The 18,749-nt window shown below is 34.0% G+C and overlaps 3 protein-coding genes across 3 annotated transcripts; 2 read left to right on the forward strand and 1 right to left on the reverse strand.

Annotated features, from left to right (window-relative positions):
• The first annotated feature begins 12,089 nt into the window (after positions 1-12,089).
• LOC134234779 (tripartite motif-containing protein 75-like) lies at positions 12,090-12,548 on the forward strand. Its single transcript, XM_062716824.1, has one exon. The coding sequence runs from the start codon at positions 12,090-12,092 to the stop codon at positions 12,546-12,548; it is 459 nt and encodes a 152-aa protein (XP_062572808.1).
• A 38-nt stretch (positions 12,549-12,586) lies between these two features.
• On the forward strand, positions 12,587-13,573 carry LOC134234780 (uncharacterized). The gene has a single exon (XM_062716825.1). The coding sequence runs from the start codon at positions 12,587-12,589 to the stop codon at positions 13,571-13,573; it is 987 nt and encodes a 328-aa protein (XP_062572809.1).
• A 983-nt stretch (positions 13,574-14,556) lies between these two features.
• On the reverse strand, positions 14,557-16,550 carry LOC134234784 (U5 small nuclear ribonucleoprotein 200 kDa helicase-like). The gene is made up of 3 exons (XM_062716829.1): positions 16,414-16,550; positions 15,332-15,413; positions 14,557-15,100 (listed from the first exon to the last, which is right to left on the reverse strand). Exons 1-3 carry the CDS (start codon positions 16,548-16,550, stop codon positions 14,858-14,860), a joined length of 462 nt encoding a protein of 153 aa, XP_062572813.1. The 3' UTR covers positions 14,557-14,857.
• Between the last annotated feature and the right edge of the window lie 2,199 nt (positions 16,551-18,749).

An 18,749-nucleotide genomic window follows, 5' to 3' on the forward strand; every position in this document is an offset into this window, starting at 1 on the left:
CCAAAGAAATTTTCCCTAGCAACCGGTCGATTTTCCATGTTTATGGACAAATATATCACTAAGCTTAGAGGCTTGAAATTGAATGTGAATATAACCAGAGGGGTTCTTAAATAATGTTATCATAAAGATAAACATTTCAAGTGATAAAACCATGTAATACATACAATTTTAATTTTAAGGTATTTCTTTTACGGGCAATGGAAGATATGCATGTTTTGCATTTTTTGCTGATTCAGCATTTTTGTTAATTTGGGCAATTTTCAAGGCCATATATCTCAAACTTCTTGCACAATACAAGAGTATGGTATATTTTACATAAAGGCAGAGGAATATCCTTTTTGGAATTTAAATTCAAAAACGTGTGTTTTTTAATATTTACAATTGGTTGCCTAGCAACAAAAATGGATGTTTTGATTAAGAGAAAGAGACAAATTGTCAAATATGCGAGTTATTTATGGAATTAAATCTTATCGGTGGATACCAAAATCAATTTTTAAAGTAAAAACATATTTCTGAGATTTCTTCATGAATCCAGGAATATTTTGCATATACTAATCGCCATAGCAACAGAAAATTCTCCATAGCAACAAAGAAAATAAATCCACTTTTGACATGCACTCATTCACAGATTTGATTATTTTCGCCTCGAAATGATGATTTGGTAAATATTAAAAAATAGTGTTGAACTTTAACAATAGTAATTTTTTATCTTAATTAATGCATAGCAATATTACTGAGCTTATAACGTTAATAAAATCATACATTACAAGGAGCTAAAGTTATTCTCTAAAGTCTCTGTACATAAGCATTTTAAGACCAATTCTCCGTAATTATCAAAATTGGTTGGCAACGCATACTTACAGATTTGAATTTTTCCTGTCATAATTATAAACAAATGTGTGATTGATTGTGAAATGTAGAAGTATTTTTGAATTATAATATAACCTCGGTTTACCGTTGCCATGGAAACGGGATACAGACTTTCTCATTTCTGTAAATCATGAAAAATCTGCTCTTTTCATGAAGATGTCCAGAAATGAAAGGAGATAATTAAATTTGTGTGTAATTTTTTAAAACCAATGCTAGAGTTCAAACAACAATGTTTACGGTTCAATTTTAATTTCACACTTGTTAGTGGCCATGCTAGGTACTCGAAAATATCAAAATATGGTAATTTTTGCTGTTTTTAAATGCTTAAGACAAAAAATACAATCATTTACAAATTAAGCATAGAAAAAGGAAGGTCAACATTTTATTATATTAAACATTTTAAATAAAAATTCGGTGGGCAAATGATATGCATAAAAGAATTTCAAAGGTGAATATTATTTTTTTCTGCATTTTGAAGCATTTTTGCTTCCCAATTACTTCCCTTGGATTACTCTCTTAAATGATAAATAAATAAAGCCCCTGTGCTTTTTTCTTTCCATTTTTTGGCTTTCTTGCATTTAACCGAGATTCCTCTGCTTTGAAAATTGTGACACCTGAGGGGGCATCTGCCCTGACTCTCCCCCGACCCCGGTACATTTCGCAATAAAAATATTACATTACATGTAAAAACACGTTGATGAGAGACAATGTAGACATATGTCAGGTCAGACAGTGACAGACACAATCTCTATGTAACACTGTACTTAAGAGTAGCTTGCTTAGACGGTTAGATGTTCAAACTAGCATGATTTACAATTTTTACCACACTAAGTTTTCCTCATGAGCAATCTTTTTATGAAGTTAAAAAATGAATCTTGGTGCACAGGGGCTTGCTCCCGGTGTTTAAAAAATATTTATTGAGATATCATTGTTTGTATAATTGGTATATGATATTTTTTATTTAATTTTTTTTTTTACAATAAAAGCACAACTTCAGCTAGCACCAAATTTTATTTTAATGCAATAATACATTTTCTTTACTTCCCTTAACTGTAACTGTAAAGTTGGGGGAGGTGTCTTCTAATAAACATTTCCTACAGTGATAAGTAACGTTTGAAAAAACTAGGGGGGGGGGCAGCCCCCACCCCTTGGGCCCCCTGTGCTACATCCCTTGTTTGAAACAATTGTCCAAATTGGGTATAATAAAACTACAATACATCAATAGGGAATCAATGCCCTAAGCAGGACAAATACAGAAAAAGTGCCTGCAATTGTCCAAAGTCAATACTTGCCATATAAATGTAGGGAAAAAAATTATAGCCTAAAATTTTGTACTGTAAATTTCTATCCCTAGCATTCATTGCATTATTAATAACTTTGTGTAAGATGATATATTTTTACCAAGCAATGGATTTCGAAAATCAACATACATCTTTCGAAGTCTACAGTTGCCCACGTGGCGCAGTGGTTAAAGCGTCTGCTTGAGAGTCAATCCTTACGTCCAGATACGAATCTACTGTGGGACGTGGAGACCGGTCCTTCGGATGAGACTAAATTTGATCATTTTCTTCTTTTCCGTGTAACCATGGAAACAAAGTAACAGTGGTTTAAAGTAATATCTTGCTTCTTTTGGAATTTGCTTTCTTGGGTACTATTTACATGTTCTCATAAATAGGCACTGTCAGAAGGGTATATAAACAGTTCGAGTTTGTGACACCCGATTGCACACTCAAAACTGGTGGCCAACATGTAGTACTCCTTGCGTGGTCTTAAATTTTTTGCGTTTATTCCTTGTTTTTATGTGCATTTTCTGTTTGTAAATGACCTATATTTTTCATGATACTTTTGTCCTATTTTGAAAAAAGTACGTTAACTTTGATAATTTCATCGCGACCGAGTAGCACGGCTATGTAACTTTGCAAGATGTACGTCTACACTTGTCGGATCTCTACAGTAAAATAAATTAAACTGATTTGCGATATGCTCCTTATATATGGGTTGTAGGGAGAGCGTTGAAGAATAGGAAATATTGCGGACTATGTCTTTTTACGAGTAGTGTTCAGCTTTAATCAAGAAACTTGTTATTTGACTCACCTTAAATAGTACTTATCTGGAAGAACTTAAGTTACATTGGATACATGTATCACTTAAGAAATAAGACATCGTACCCCCTCCCTTTTAGGGGTAGGTCGGGACCACAAATACATTTAATCTTTCCAAGGCTGAACTGAGTTTTGCTTTGATCCCTGCTACGGTGCTCAGGTGAGAGATGTGGTCCCTGGGCCTTTTGTTTCAAATTTTAATTGATGCATATTTTTTTCTGCTTAATTCCCTAGCACTGCTCTTTTTGGAAGAATAAAGTTTGAAAATTTTGAAATGTGAAAATCTATATTAATTATGACCAAAACAATGTCTTTATATTATTTTACATTTGAAGGCTTGCTTTGGTTTCGTCCCTGGAAAATGTTTCAAGGCTCTTTTCTCTAATATTTTGTTGTACATTTATTTCAACCCCTTTACGTGTAACTGTGAGATTGAGATCGAAAGAAAACTCGACTGACTTTTATGGCCTGGAACCTTACCACTTGTTTGTTGGTACAAACGATAACTATAACACTCTAAACATGTTAAACAAGCTAATTCAAAGAATTTGTGTCCCCCGCTTAGGGAAAAAAGTAAACCAGTGCGGGGGTCGGAGGGGGTGGGGGTCGGATCCCCTTGACTGGATTTTTAGAATTATTAAATGTATACATGTATACTGAAGCAAATAAAATATGCCATATCGATATAAAGGTTTGATTGCTAATTCTTTATTATGTGTATTGAAGAGTCTTTTTATATGGAATATTTATCACACTGTAATGATGATTTTATGCGTTTGTACAAGCCAGACCTCATAAATTTTTCATTTCACGTGCTGAATACTATCATTTAGTAAAAAAAAAAAAACCTATTTCGAAAAAAAAAGATAATGCCTCAACGGGGATGCGAACCCGGGCCCTCTCACATGTGAAGCGAGTGACATAACCACTAGACCACGGCGCCGCTTTCAACCAGTTGAAATTATATGCAAAGATAACGTTACATACATGTATATATTCACGTTTGATATTGTCAAAATTTTACACAATGCATGGTGTTTAATTTAACCTTCATTAAACAGTTCTATTAGATGTAATAAGAATATAAAGTCCACAGAGAACCTGTTTTATACGTAATAACTCGCCTCATGCCCCTGTGCTAAAAATAGCGACATGTAATACAATAAATACTACATATATGTAATAAAACAAGCGAGGCGGGACACTTTCAGAGGGGTGAGAGAGGTCCTAAGGAGTTTTGGTATAAAATTACATTGCAAAAGCTCAAAATCTTCTTAAAATATCGCCTGGAAAAGATAGTGTTTCATACAGACAGAATGTATAAATTTACGACCTTGAACTTTGACCGTTTGACCTCAAAATCAATAGAGGTCTTCCTTAGGCCACAGGGAGTTGTTATGTAAAATATCATTGCAAAAGCTCAAAGGGTTCTCGAGATATCGCGTGGAAACGAAAGTGTTATAACAAACAGAATTTGCGAATTTATGACCTTGACCTTTGACCACTTGACCTCAAAATCAATAGGGGTCTTCTTTAGCCCATAGGGAGTTGCTATGCAAAATTTCATTGCGAAAGCTCAAAGGGTTCTCGAGATATCGTGTGGAAACGAAAGCGTTACAGACAGACAGAAAGACGGACGGACGGACGGACAGACCCAAATTAATATCCCCCACTTTTCAAGCGGGGGACAAAAATGCCATATGGCGCTTAATAACTTTTCATGATAGCTACATGCTCATTGTTGTTGCCATGGGTAAACGTTAAAAACATTCTGAGATTAAATTGCATAAGCAATGCTAGTCCGAAAAATCTGACGTTTTCCTGGCTTTTTTTTACGATTTTGATATTTTACATGCCAGGAAAACGTCAGATTTTTCGGTCTAAAGCAATGCATGCCCCCTACCGGTTTCCCCCTTTTCTCTAAAATGTCATTTTATAATATGCAAAAGTTATGACCAAGGTAAAAGTGTCTGATGTTAAAATTTTGACGTTATGCATGCCTTTAATCTAAAAAAAAATAAAACACATAAAGACGGAAATTCAACTCATTTTTTAAACCTCTTTTTTGGGCTTCATTATATTCATAGTTCATGTTTACCATGTTCACCTTTGGAATTTAGCGCAGCACGAACCCGATCTTAAACCATTATGAAAAAATTTTTAAAACGCCATAAATCTATCAAAAATCAATGAAGCGTAACGACATTCAAACTTGATCTGTGACTCACCAAGATACACTCACATGCCGAAATTCAGCTCAATATCTGCAAGCGTTTAGAAAATAATTGTGGAAACCCAAGTAGAACAGACTTACAGACAGACATAGGGACAGCTAGACCGACGCACAGACTCAGAGGAAACCTATAGCCCCCTCCAGTTTCACGGGTTGGGGACTAATAAAGTACAAAAAATGTACTGATGCTCTTAAATCACTGTGGTCTGTCAAACACTGAATAATTTTTACAAACATATATGAGTGCATGTCAAAAGTGGATTTATTTTCTTTGTTGCTATGGGGAATTTTCTGTTGCTATGGCGATTAGTGTATGCAAAATATTCCTGGATTTATGAAGAAGTCTCAGAAATATGTTTTTACTTTAAAAATTGATTTTGGTATCCACCGACAAGATTTAATTCCATAAATAACTCGCATATTTGACAATTTGTCTCTTTCTCTTAATCAAAACACCCATTTTTGTTGCTAGGCAACCGATTGTAAATATTTAAAAACACACGTTTTTGAATTTAAATTCCAAAAAGGATATTCCTCTGCCTTTATGTAAAATATACCATACTCTTGTATTGTGAAAGAAGTTTGAGATATATGGCCTTGAAAATTGCCCAAATTAACAAAAATGCTGAATCAGCAAAAAAAATGCAAAACATGCATATCTTCCATTGCCCGTAAAAGAAATATCTTAAGATAAAAATTGTATGTATTACATGGTTTTATCACTTGAAATGTTTATCTTTATGATAACATTATTTAAGAACCCCTCTGGTAATATTCACATTCAATTTCAAGCCTCTAAGTTTAGTGATATATTTGTCCATAAACATGGAAAATCGACCGGTTGCTAGGGAAAATTTCTTTGGCCATGTTTCCATAGTAACCAGGACCCAAAATAATTTTCATTTTACATACGTGGTTCATAGGGTAAGAGAAACCTATGTGTGTAAAATCATCGAATTCTGAGAACCCTCATGATTCACTTTTATATACATTTTGTCTGATTCTTACAGAGACCTGTACTTAAATATGCCACGACCAACAAACGCTAATATCAAAATAAACATGTATAAAATCATGTTTGTTTTATTTTCCTCTATATAAATAACCAGTTATCATATTGAATAAATTTAAAGTACCTGTTAAAATCCTTATATGCATCCGTGCATATGTCATGGTTATCTAACATATGCGTACTATAATTTATGACACTGGTAGTCAATACCCGACAAATATGGTTGCAAATGAAGAAGAATATCCACTGGGGTCTCCTCTAGTGCATATTGAAATGTGTGAATCCCATGATTTACCTATTGACATTATATGTGAGGACTGTGATGAATTTATTTGTGGTAAATGTGTCAAAACAGATCATAAAGATCACAACTGGAAAACTTTAACCACGGCAGCCACTGAAAGGAGGAGAGGTCTGGTTAAATTTCTGAAAAAGATCAAAAGAGAGGATATAGCTGGAAATGAAGAAAGAGAAAATATCAAAGCAGATCACTGAAAATAAAGCACTCTGTGATTCCGAGGTTAAAAAGCTACAGAAACATTGTGATGAGATAATAACCAGTTCTTACAAGGTTCCCTCTCTTGCTATACCTATCATGCCAACTACCCCCTTCCCTTTTATGATTTTAACAATTTCATATCTACACTACCCAAGGATGCTTCCACATAAGTATCAGCTTTCCTGGCCCAGTGGTTCTTGAGAAGAAGATTTTTAAAGATTTGTTCTATATATTTCTATGTCAAACTTGGATTCCCTATTGTGGCCCCGCCCTACCCCCGGTGGTCATGATTTTTGACAATTTAATATCTACACTACCCAAGAATGCTTTCACATAAGTTTCAGCTTTCCAGGCCCAGTGGTTCTTGAGAAGAAGATTTTTAAAGATTTGTTCTATATATTTCTATGTCAAACTTGGATTCCCTATTGCAGCCCCGCCCTACCCCGGGGTTCATGATTTTCACAATTTAATATATACACTACCCCAGAATGCTTCCACATAAGTTTCACTTTTCCTGGCCCAGTGGTTCATGAGAAGAAGATTTTTTAGTGACCCCACCCTATTTTTGTCTTTTCTTGATTATCTCCCCTTGTAAGGGAACTTGGTCCATCATTTTAATAATTTAAACTTCCCTTCACTCAAGGATGCTTTGTACCAAGATTCGTCAAAATTGGCCCTTTGGTTCTTGAGAAGAAGTCGAAAATATGAAAAGTTTACAGACGGACGGACGGACAGAAGGACGGACGACGGACAAAATGTGATCAGAAAAGCTCACTTGAGCCTTAGGCTCAAGTGAGCTAAAAACGCCATCAAAACGCTGAAAGACGATTTAGTTCAAAAGAATGATCAATTGAATCTTGTTAAATCTGAGTTAGACAAGAAGAAGAGAAGAATTGACACATTCGAAATCATGGAGGAGAACAACAGCACCATGTCAGATTACAGCTAAATTGACAACCACAGAGAACTGAAGAAAATGTTGTATGAATTGGAGGTTCAAATGACGAATGACGAATATTCAGTGAGGTTTACTAGAGGTGAAATTGCAATGATGACTTTCTGAAGATGATACTGCTGTGACTTTAAAAAACTCATTTGAATATGGAGATAAAGTCAAATTTGCTTTGGAGACTTTCAGTGAAGATCGATGTTACATTAATGAACATCAGTCTAACAAATTAACGTAGAAGGTGCCAAAATACAAAGATTTAGTGTCTCTTCTACTAATGACATGTGTGTGGCTGATAAAAGTGGTGTTTATTTCACTGGTTATATTAACAAGTCCATCAGCCGTCTGTCACCATCAGGATCTGTCTGTACAGTCATTGGTACAGATCCACTGTTACCAAGAGGAATCTGTCAGTCAGTGGACGGTGGACTACTGGTCACAACTATACACATACATTCATTTAATGGATACTATATTATGATCAAATGATGAATTTACTTGCAAATGATGAATGAACTTGGTGTTGAAAATAATGGCAAGAAAATACCATTGAAATAAAAAGAATTAAACTCAAAACAATTCACTGTGCATGAAAATTATATTGGAGGCTTTTAAAGTCTCTACTAATATTGAAAATATTTTATCTTTTAATTGAAAATGGTGACACTGACAGCGAAATTAAATTTACAATGTAATACAATGTATACAAAACCATCGTATGTAGGCAACAAGTGAAAATATTTGCTTATAACTATCATGATCCAATCTCAAAAGTCTTTATTCTTCTAAAAATGTCAAAGAATCCTTGCTCCATTTTCTTATTCTGTACATTGTTTATTTCATTTATTATTCCCTCATGTTTCCTACGCCACAATTGTTACTTTCACTTCCTAATTAGCTGATCTAATCACTTTCACTTTCACTATCTCCTTCTTTCACGTCGATGCTGAACTTGTACTCCTGGTCACATCCCATGTAGGCGTCATTCATAAAGAAGATGGTGTAGTTATAGTGACCAGGGGAAGGGGCCACAAAGTCCAGTTTGACCTTGGCCTTCTGTTGCAAGGACAATCGATTGATGGACAGGAGGGAGTTAGATTTGTTGTCTCCAATCACTAAGCACCAACCCTCCTCACGTTTCTGATGAAGACAAAAACATTTAAGTTTAAAATGTATGTTTTGGATTTGTTTAACATTTTCGTGTTATTTTATTAATTGATGAATAATTATCCGTTCTCACCAGCTTAAGAAATCATTTTTACAGCAATTTTTACATTGATTAAAAAAACATCAAATGAAAATTAAAAATATTTTTTACCAAAATATGAAATTACAAAAACTAAAAAGTGTAAATTATTTTCTCGTTTTTGTTCACCCACCTGAGGAAAGAATGGTGCCACCACTGGTCCCACTTATTCATCTTCTCTCTCGATATTGTTGCGATTGCGCACAGAGGTGCTCACAGCAAACAATTGTCCAATCCAGTGAATGAGCCGAAAACATGATGGTCTACCACATGTTTATTTTTACTACAAACACGTGGCTCAGGGAATTTTAGGACGCGATTTCAAACGACTGCAGGAAAGTCAGCTAACAATTTTTTTGAAATTTGTCATGAAAAATACGAAGATTGGGTACTTATTAAGATTCCCCATGCTCACATTAACAAACAAAGTAAGTTTTCCTTGTTAAATAGAACTTTGAAATACCGCTCACAAAGTCTTCACTAGTAAATAAGACTCAAGTTTTTAAACTCGATATTCCTTAATTTGCCGTGTTACTGGTTAAATTTATGTAGTTGTTGCTCAATTATTTGTTACCAGAAATTAAAACTTGCATCTTATAAAAAAAAGATTCTTAAGTTGCATTTTTTTATTATTTACCTGTTATATAAACCATCATGCACATTGATCATAGAACATGAGTAGCATATACCGGTATTTCGAAGTTGTGTACGTTATAAACATTGACAATACGTGAGCACACCTCAGAGTTGATTGTTTTTGGACCAAGGAATAGTCACGTGAAATTGACTTTTCACTGACAGTACAGCTATACAGCACGGGGAAAGCTGTCAACAAACGGACTTGTACAATGGAGTGGAGAAAACCCTAATTTTTATCATTGTAAATCATTTGTATATAAATGTGAGCATGGAATCAGTAGATAATGATGTTCATATTGTATTAAGTGTGTAAAATGCTTGGAAAAATGCATCACGTTCTTCCGAGAGTTATTTAAAAAATTGGCCTTTTAGAAACACACGTGTAGTATTTTTGTAGTAGACCATAATGCAACTCATTGAGTTGATTGGTCGATTTGTCAGTCACGTTGGTTCCTCACTTAGCATGTAAATTTATTCCGACGTCACAGAAAATAGTTTCCTCGACCTGTTAAAATTTATTTCAATTAAGAATGTATACCAGTGATTGTTTGTGTTTCTATTTTCTAAATTGTGCTTCTAATGTTATTATAAATTTAAACTCCTAGTATGTTCTGCATATATATGCTGTGTACGACTAAATATCCCTGATCGTGTTACAATGTATATATCGATGTCGTTTGGTTCTTTAATTTCTTTCTTCAAATTTGTGGTTGCTTTCTGGCCATTAAATTGCTTTTTTTTCATTTCGAGCTCTTTAAATAATCAATCGCTCGATCAGAACTATTTCATCAGTTAAGTCTAAGGTGCATTGTTTCTTTATAATATGAAAACCATTCATTGTTAAGACTGAGATTCATATGAAAACCATTCATTGTCAAGATTGAGATTCAAAATATAGAGTCATATATCAAACAAGATTATCAATTACTATACATATGAATTTATTTTGTAAACTTTTAGCACTGTAAGCCTATAATTTGGTCTCAAGATTCCCTCAATCCTATAGAAACATTTCTGGAGACTCTCATAAACATGTTTATTTGAGTTATTTTGTTTCATGTTTCTCATGTAACAGCGAGTTATTATTCTACTTTTCGGCTGCAAATCCTTTTCTCATCGTTTGAATTCACCTAGAAAAAATGTTATTAAAATATACCTAAAAATGATAAGAAAATTAAAATTTGAATTCGTCCAAGAAGGGCGATAAAGGGCGAAAAGAGTTAAAAACAAAAGAAGGACAAAAAACAAATGAGGGTCAAAACCTCCCTTGTATAAAGTATCATATCAAACATTTCTGTGATAGGAAATCAGACAATGGTCCTCACAATTATAAAGCAATAAACAAATTCATGTTTGTTGGTAAATTCTAGATAAATTGTTTACATTTTAACCCAAACTTTTCATCTACTTAGAAGGGGAAGGCGAGGAAGCTTTGACGGATTCGGGGGGGGGGAATCCCGCTCATTGATTTTTTTGCAAGTGTCATTTTTTTCATTTTGTTGCCGTGATAAGACTTTAATAAACATGAACCCATGTTCTGACAGTATACTCAAGTAAATTTAAAGCACTTATTAGCAATTATAAAATGAATTCAATTTTTAATGTTCTTTTAAGTGTTTAAAATTGCACATCAGTTGTATCTTTGAAATCAGCTTGACATAAAACTAAATTAATTGAAGGTGCATTTAAAGTGAAGACAACTTGAAATCTAATCTCAGCGAGATGTCGTAGGGACTAAAAATTTTGGTTTGACTCGTAGTGGACAACAGACCAAAAATTTTAGTCCCTTCGCCATCTTGCTGAGATTACTTGAAATCAACTGCATGTATTCCTAACATTGTCAGAATTAACATTTTTGAACGCAAAGTTTCAAGTCTTGTGTAAAAATTAAATTAAATTGAAACATTATTTTCGAAATTCTTAAAACTTTGTAATTACTGAGTCTTATAAAAGGTACAAAAAGTACTAAAAAATGCTGAAAATGCACCATTTAGAACCATTAAAAAATGTCTCGGGGAAGGCCCCCACAAACCCACACCTACGGAAAGGGGACTTCCCCTCCCCCTTCGGCCCTTTGGGCCTCAAAACCACCCCAAAGGAACTTCTGGATCCGCCACTGGGGAGGGGGGATAAGAGATCAGTGAAAAGTGTCCATTTATCATCAAAGTCAAAGATACTTAGAAATCCGTAACGCTATTGTGGACAAGATGTTCATAGAAGCATCCCCCTTTTTTTCAATGATAGAATGGCCGACGAGACTTTACACACTATTTCACAAATGACTTTCTTGTCATATAAATTGAACTAAGAAACATAATTTCTTTCTCGAATTTTCTACTTACAAGGATTATTTCATGTTTAAGTTATAGTATACACCTATATTTTTACATTTCATTGCATATACAGGTGCCATATTAAAAAAATATAAGTATTTTTTTTTAATTCCTTATATCATTCGTGCATATACATTATGGTTATATTTAACATGCGCACTAAAATCGAGATCACTGATAAACAACACCCGTGAACCCGACAAAAAATGGTTGCTAGTGCAAAAAAATATCCACTGGGCTCTCCTCAGGAACATATTGTAATGTGTGAATCCCATGATATACCTATTGATATGATTTGTGAAGACTGTGATGAATTCATTTGTGCCAGGTGTGCTAAAACAGATCATAAAGATCATGATTGGAAAACTCTAACCACGGCAGCCACTCAAAGGAGGAGAGGTCTGCTTAAATTTCTAAAGAAGATCAAGGAAGAGGATCTGCTTGGAATCGATGAGAAGATAGAGAAGATGTCAATACAGATCTCAGAAAATAAAGAACTTTGTGAATCTGAAATTAAAAAGCTACAGAGGAGTTTTGATCAGATAATGACCAGGCTCAAAAATATCGGAAAATGTCATAAGAAAACACTTAGAGACGATTTGGTGAAAAAGGATGATCAATTAAACCATGTGAAATCTAACTTAGAGAAGAAGAAAAAGGAATAATTGACAAAGTGGAATTCTTGGAGGAATACAAGAGCACCATGTCAGATTACCGCTTGATTGACAACCACAGAGAACCGACAAAAATGTTGTTTGGATTGGAGGTTCAAATCACAAAATGTGAACATTCAGTGAGGTTCACTAGAGGTGAATACAATGATAAAGAACTTGAATCTGTGATTGGAAAAACCGTGGATTTAGATGATTTTGTTTTGACTAAAAAACACTCATTTCAATATGGAGATAAATCAATATATATTTTGCAGACATTCAGTGAAGATCAATGCTACATAAATGAACTTCCATCAAAATACATTGAAAAGGTTAATCAGCAAGGCATAAAAGAAAAACATAGATTCAGTATCACTCCTACTGACATGTGTGTGACTGATAACAGTGATGTTTATTTCACTGATGAGATTAACAAGTCCATCAGCTGTCTGTCACCATCAGGATCTGTATCTACAGTCATCAGTACAGATCCACTGCGACCATTAGGAATCTGTCTGTCAGTGGACGGTGGACTACTGGTCACCTTGAAAGACAATGCATTAGGTCTTCACAAATTAGAGTTATACAGCAGACGTCTGGTGAGACACATCACAGTGACAGGTGATGTCATCCATGTGTATGAGTACCAGGAGGACGGTCACACCAGACTGTTTACATTTCCATTCAGAGTCGTACAGAACAGTGACAGTGATATCTGTGTAGTGAACCTAAAAAGTGGCACTACAGGTGAACTAATGATAATGTCTGCCTCTGGTCATATGAAGTCTGTCTACCGTGGACAGAACCTGACAGAGGTCTTTAAACCAATTGATGTAGTGTGTGACTCCCTCTGTAACATCCTTGTTACTGATATTAAAAACAAACAGATCCATCTACTGAGCCCTGATGGGGAGTTCCTGAAGATCTTACTAACAGAAAATGATGAGAACCTTCCATCCTCACTGTCTCTATACAAGTCTACACTGTGGGTGGGATACCAGAAAGGACTTGTCAAAGTGTTTAAATACAGAGTGTAGAATGTAATAATACCAAAAATATTATTTTACACAGTAATAACAGTATAATGAAATATGCTCTTCATTGAAAATTATCAAAATGTAGTTAGATTTGTACATGTAAACAGAGTTTGTAATTTTTGTTATTCATCAAAAAATTTCACAAGATTCACAGATTTTTTTTAATTAATTAATTTTTTTAACTATGTTTGTGTATGTAATGTATTTTTTAATCAAGTTATCAAAGGGATCTATATTTAATCACTGTAATCACATATGAAATTTACATTTGGTTGTTTTCTTCAAATAAATGCCATTAAAATATCAAGATATAATTTTCTTTAGATTTAACTGAGCAGCGGAACATAATACATGTATTATTTTGTACATGAATCTTAGACAAAACATTACCTGTATATAATTGTTATGCAGAATACATCCAAACATATACAAGGAACTATGCTTTTAAATTTTTATTTTAATATCGTCAGAAGTTTCCTACATATATATATGTGTGTTAATTGAGAACATGAATTTCATCTCCCCTCTCTCTCTGGTATATTTTTTTATCAGGTTCAGGAGGACTGCATTTAAACAGGATAATTATACTTTATTACACATTTATGCAATTAATCCATGTTTTAATCATAAGATCATAGACAATTTATGTAGTTTTCAAGTTTGCAAGACAGTGTAAATTCTCATTTCTTGTCCAAGATACAACCATGTCATGCTTTTGCTTCAATTTAAAACATGAAAATATAAGCACTCATAGATTTAATTTATACCACTCTTTTATTCGAATCTTGGATTATGATCAAATGAAATGACAAAATGTATGTACATGTATTCTTTAAATTTTGTTTTAGAAAATAGAGACATGTTTAATATGATTAACTGTCAAAATAACATTGCTTCTTTTGTGAAAATGATATTAATTTAAAAAATTTTACTCATTATTCTCAAGTAAAAAATCACTAACAAATGTTAAAAATATTTTGACTTACACTGACAATGGTGAAAATGATGGCCAAGTGAAATACATAATACACAAAACCAACACATACAGACAACAACCAGATAAGTTTTTATTTTGGTTAGTCTCAAACTGTCTCATTTAGCTAACTGATCTAAAATCCATATTATGATTTTCCATCTCAGAGTTCAATTTCTTTACAATCCTCTCATCAATTATTACTTTGAAAGAATCCTTGCTTCACTTTTCTATTTAGTACTGTTTTTAAGCATATTTATTCCTCATTTTTTTCCCATCACATTAATACTTTCACTTTCCAATCAGCTGATCTAATCACTGTCACTTTCACTTTCACTATCTCTTTCTTTCACGTCGATGCTGAATTTGTACTCCTGGTCACACCCCATGTAGGCGTCACTCATAAAGAAGATGGTGTAGTTATAGTGACCAGGAGAGGGGGCCACAAAGTCCAGTTTGACCTTGGCCTTCTGCTGCAAGGTCAATCTTCTGATGGACAGGAGGGAGTTAGATTTGTTGTCTCCAATCACTACCCACCAACCCTCTTTTCGTTTCTAATGAAGACAAAAAAATTAGGTTTAACATATTGGTTTTAAAATTTGAATATTTTTTTTGTTATTTCATTAATAGATGAATAATTATTTGTTCTCACCAGCTTAAGAATTTACTTTTTCAGCAGTTTTACATGAAGTAAAAATAAAACATATGAAAATGAAAGATATTTTTACCAAAATATGAAATTACAAAAAAAAAAATTAAATAATTTTTCGTTTTTGTTCACCCACCTGAGGAAAGAATGGTGCCACCACTGGTTCCACTAATTCATCTTCTCTCTCCAGGGACACCAGTACATTGACCGGGGAACCACTGAAAACAAATAGATAATGGATAGTCAAAAATTCCATTGGTATTAATATCATGCCTGTTTACACATATATGTATAACATGCATGACTGAGTATAGTTTATGTTTTATGCACCCGGATTGATAGATCCAGGGCATTTATTGTTTTTGTCCTGTCTGTCTGTTTGTTTGTTTGTTTGTCCCAAACTTTAACCTTCACCATAACTCTTTCAAATGACACCAAGGTCAATGACCTTGTGAACATGACTGTGGCCTACAGTGCAGGGAACTAATTTTGTTACATTAACCAGCATCAGGATCAGCATAAGTAGGATCAGGATAGAACCAGCATCAGCATCAGCATTTTAAAAAAACAGCATTACTTGGATCAGCATCAGCAAGCAAAGGATAGAACTAGCATTGACCAAAGTGAAACATATAAAGGAAAGTCATTTTATACAAATTACAAATAAAAATTACCCCAAAAATTAATTTTAATGGCTTAAAATAGCGATGCTGTTTTTTTAATTATCCACTTCCTGCAGGATAATCCAACTTTCGGTAGCATTACTAGCATTGACCTAGTTTCAAACCAGCATCAGGATAAGGATCAAACCAGGATCAGGATAAGGATAACTAGCATCAAAATCAGCAAGCAAAGGAAGCATCAAAATCAGCAAGCATATGAAGCACCAAAATCAGCATTGATGCTGTAAGAAAATTATTTCCCTGCACTGTATATGCTAAAAATAGTTTTTTTCTGCAAAATTTAACCTTCGCCTTAACTTTTGAACCATGAAAGATAGAGACATCAGACTGGGTATGTAAACTCCACTAATCAGGTTCTTCCAAATGCCACCAAGGTCAATCATCTTGTGACCTTGACTGTGACCTTAATGCTAAAAATAGCTTTTTCCGAACTTTGTTGCTGTCGAGCGCATAGTGTTTCACAAACACATCTTGTTTTTTTTCTAATTGTTGGAGGATCCAAACATATATTACAAAGTTTCCCCCCTCCTCATACCTGTGAAGACTCTCCTTTTCCTTGACCTCGAATGACATCTCTATGTTAGGGTACTTATTACAGAACCTGGCCACGTCAGCCATTTGTTCCTCGGTCAGTTGTAGGAGTTCATTTCTATCAACATTCTCTATCTCCATTACATCAAAAATGCTCTCAATTTTCTGACAAAAATATAATTATATATCTTGATAAATGCTGAAATAAACTGGATTGTTTAATACATGTATTAAAGTTTCTCTCTCACCTTGTTGTAAATAATATATCTTTTTATTTAAGATTGCGATTTGTAGAATGTGCTAGGGAATACAAAGTTTAAGGTGAGCTTAATCTGGGAACATGAGATGTAATTTCATGAGAAGATTCCCGGCAGATACTTTGACAAGATATTGAGTAAAGTAAGGACACTGTTTCAAAGGAATTTGCTTTTGTTTACTTATTTGGCACCTTTTTCAGATTAAATATTTCTTATTTATTGTCGTTGAAAAATAAAGTTCTGACGTCTTTCTATATTTCATTGAAAAAAAGTTTTATTCTTACTTTAACATTGGTGATAAAAAGAGAAGTCTTTTTTTCCGGATTAACAACATTAATGTATTATCGCATGTTAGCTTTTTTCTTCTTAATATTTTATATACGAGTATGTTTGTAATTTGCTTATACGAAATATATGTCATATACTACAAAAATGACCTCCATTGTAATTAAATATATGTAATTGATTCCTCTGGTTGGTTTCTTTATTCTTTTTCAAATTCATGGTTGCTATAACATGTACAGGGTATTTATTTTTATGTAACGCTAGTGATCTGGCTAGACTACCGCAATAGTTGAAATATAACAAACAATGTATACTGAGTGAGACTTGTCATTTATTAAATGACAATAAATATCTAACACAAATAAAGTTAAGGGGAGATCACCGGAATATTTCCTGAGTACAAAGAACAATAAATTTGGCAATGGTATCTCCCCTGTTGCAAACAAACATTACTTTGGCAAAAATATTTTGACAAATAAAAAGTATATAAACCACAAAGTTGTCAATTTCATTTGAGCTCCTAAGATAATCGATATGGTTTAGTAAATTTTCATCAGCCGTGCGTGACGTGCAGTGTTCTTTGAGATTCAAAATCAAAGTCACATCAAAGAATTCAAAAGGCTGCATGTTTGATATAAATTTCATGCTGTAAATTTGATTGCTTTAAGCCGTAAATGCACTCAAGATTTCTGCTATACTAAAGAATCATATCCGGAAAAAACTCGTAAACCTGTTAATTTGAATCGTTCGGTTTTCTGAAGATCTTTGTTAACAAACTTCATACATTCACTTCATTTCCTGAACATATGCCGTTTGACGCAGTGGTTAGAGCGTCTGCTCTGCAGTATGTCGCCAAGTAAGGAGTCGATCCTTACGTCGCAGATTTAAATCCCACAGTGGGACAAGGAGATCGATCATCGAATGACACCGTACAAACCGAAGTACAAACCAATTGGTGCTGGCACGAAAAAGATCCTTCACTACTCAATTGCCCTGATTGCCGAGCATAGGCGTCGGAACCAGGGGCTATGGGCAGAGGGCCCCTAACACTTTTTCTGCAAATAAGACATTTTTCTATGAATTGAAAATAAGGTTTACCTTTTTTTTCTTGGTTTACGATCCCCCCCCCCTTCAATTTTCTTCCGACGCCTATGCCGAGTATAGCACAAAACTTGTAGATATCCATCGGCAAGTGATGGTGTCTTTAGTGAAAGGAAAATTCTCGAAAGGGACGTTAATCAACATATAATCAGTCAATTATTTCTTTAACCAGTTCCCATGTTCATTGCCTTACAATGTGTAAACATCTGACTTTTCACTCTAAGATTTGTACAAAAGTATAGAAGTTCGCTAAATGATGTCAAATGATTTGACGGTGGAAAGTTTCAACAGATTAATGACTTTATTGATGACTATAACTTTTCAATCGTCAACTTCCCTTACTTTTGCAGAGAGGTAAAGGTGACTTTATTCGTAACACGGTCGTGGAAATAACGTCCAGAGATGTATCCCTTTTTTTTAAATTACTGAGAAGGTGCATGAAGGTGATCAAAGATTTATCATTTGTACGCTAGCTATCTATAATCACCAAGACTTTTCATAAGCGTCAGAACATTGCAATTTGAAGTTTACCTTTTTTGTTGTTGGGTTATCCCCCCTCCTTCAATATAGAGAGAATTCGACTCTTTCAATTTGCTTCCAACATCTAAGCTTTTTATCCTTTTTCTATCATTTTCTACTAAGCGTGATTATCTCATGCTTTGTTTTGGTATACACCTGTATGTTTACATTTTCATTA

The sequence above is a fragment of the Saccostrea cucullata genome, unplaced genomic scaffold (genome assembly GCF_032062105.1).
Source record: "Saccostrea cucullata isolate Sc308-1 unplaced genomic scaffold, CSIRO_AGI_Scuc_v1 ctg3872, whole genome shotgun sequence".
Taxonomy (NCBI): domain Eukaryota; kingdom Metazoa; phylum Mollusca; class Bivalvia; order Ostreida; family Ostreidae; genus Saccostrea; species Saccostrea cuccullata.

What these genes read in the sequence shown, in the direction of transcription:
- LOC134234784 (XM_062716829.1), bottom strand. Translation starts at nt 16,550, where the DNA reads ATGGAGATAGAGAATGTTGATAGAAATGAACTCCTACAACTGACCGAG. An exon ending in GAAAAGGAGAGTCTTCACAG is followed by an intron (nt 15,414 to 16,413) that starts GTATGAGGAGGG and finishes ATTTGTTTTCAG; the next exon opens with TGGTTCCCCGGTCAATGTAC. An exon ending in TGGCACCATTCTTTCCTCAG is followed by an intron (nt 15,101 to 15,331) that starts GTGGGTGAACAA and finishes TGTCTTCATTAG; the next exon opens with AAACGAAAAGAGGGTTGGTG.
- LOC134234779 (XM_062716824.1), top strand. Translation starts at nt 12,090, where the DNA reads ATGGTTGCTAGTGCAAAAAAATATCCACTGGGCTCTCCTCAGGAACAT.
- LOC134234780 (XM_062716825.1), top strand. Translation starts at nt 12,587, where the DNA reads ATGTCAGATTACCGCTTGATTGACAACCACAGAGAACCGACAAAAATG.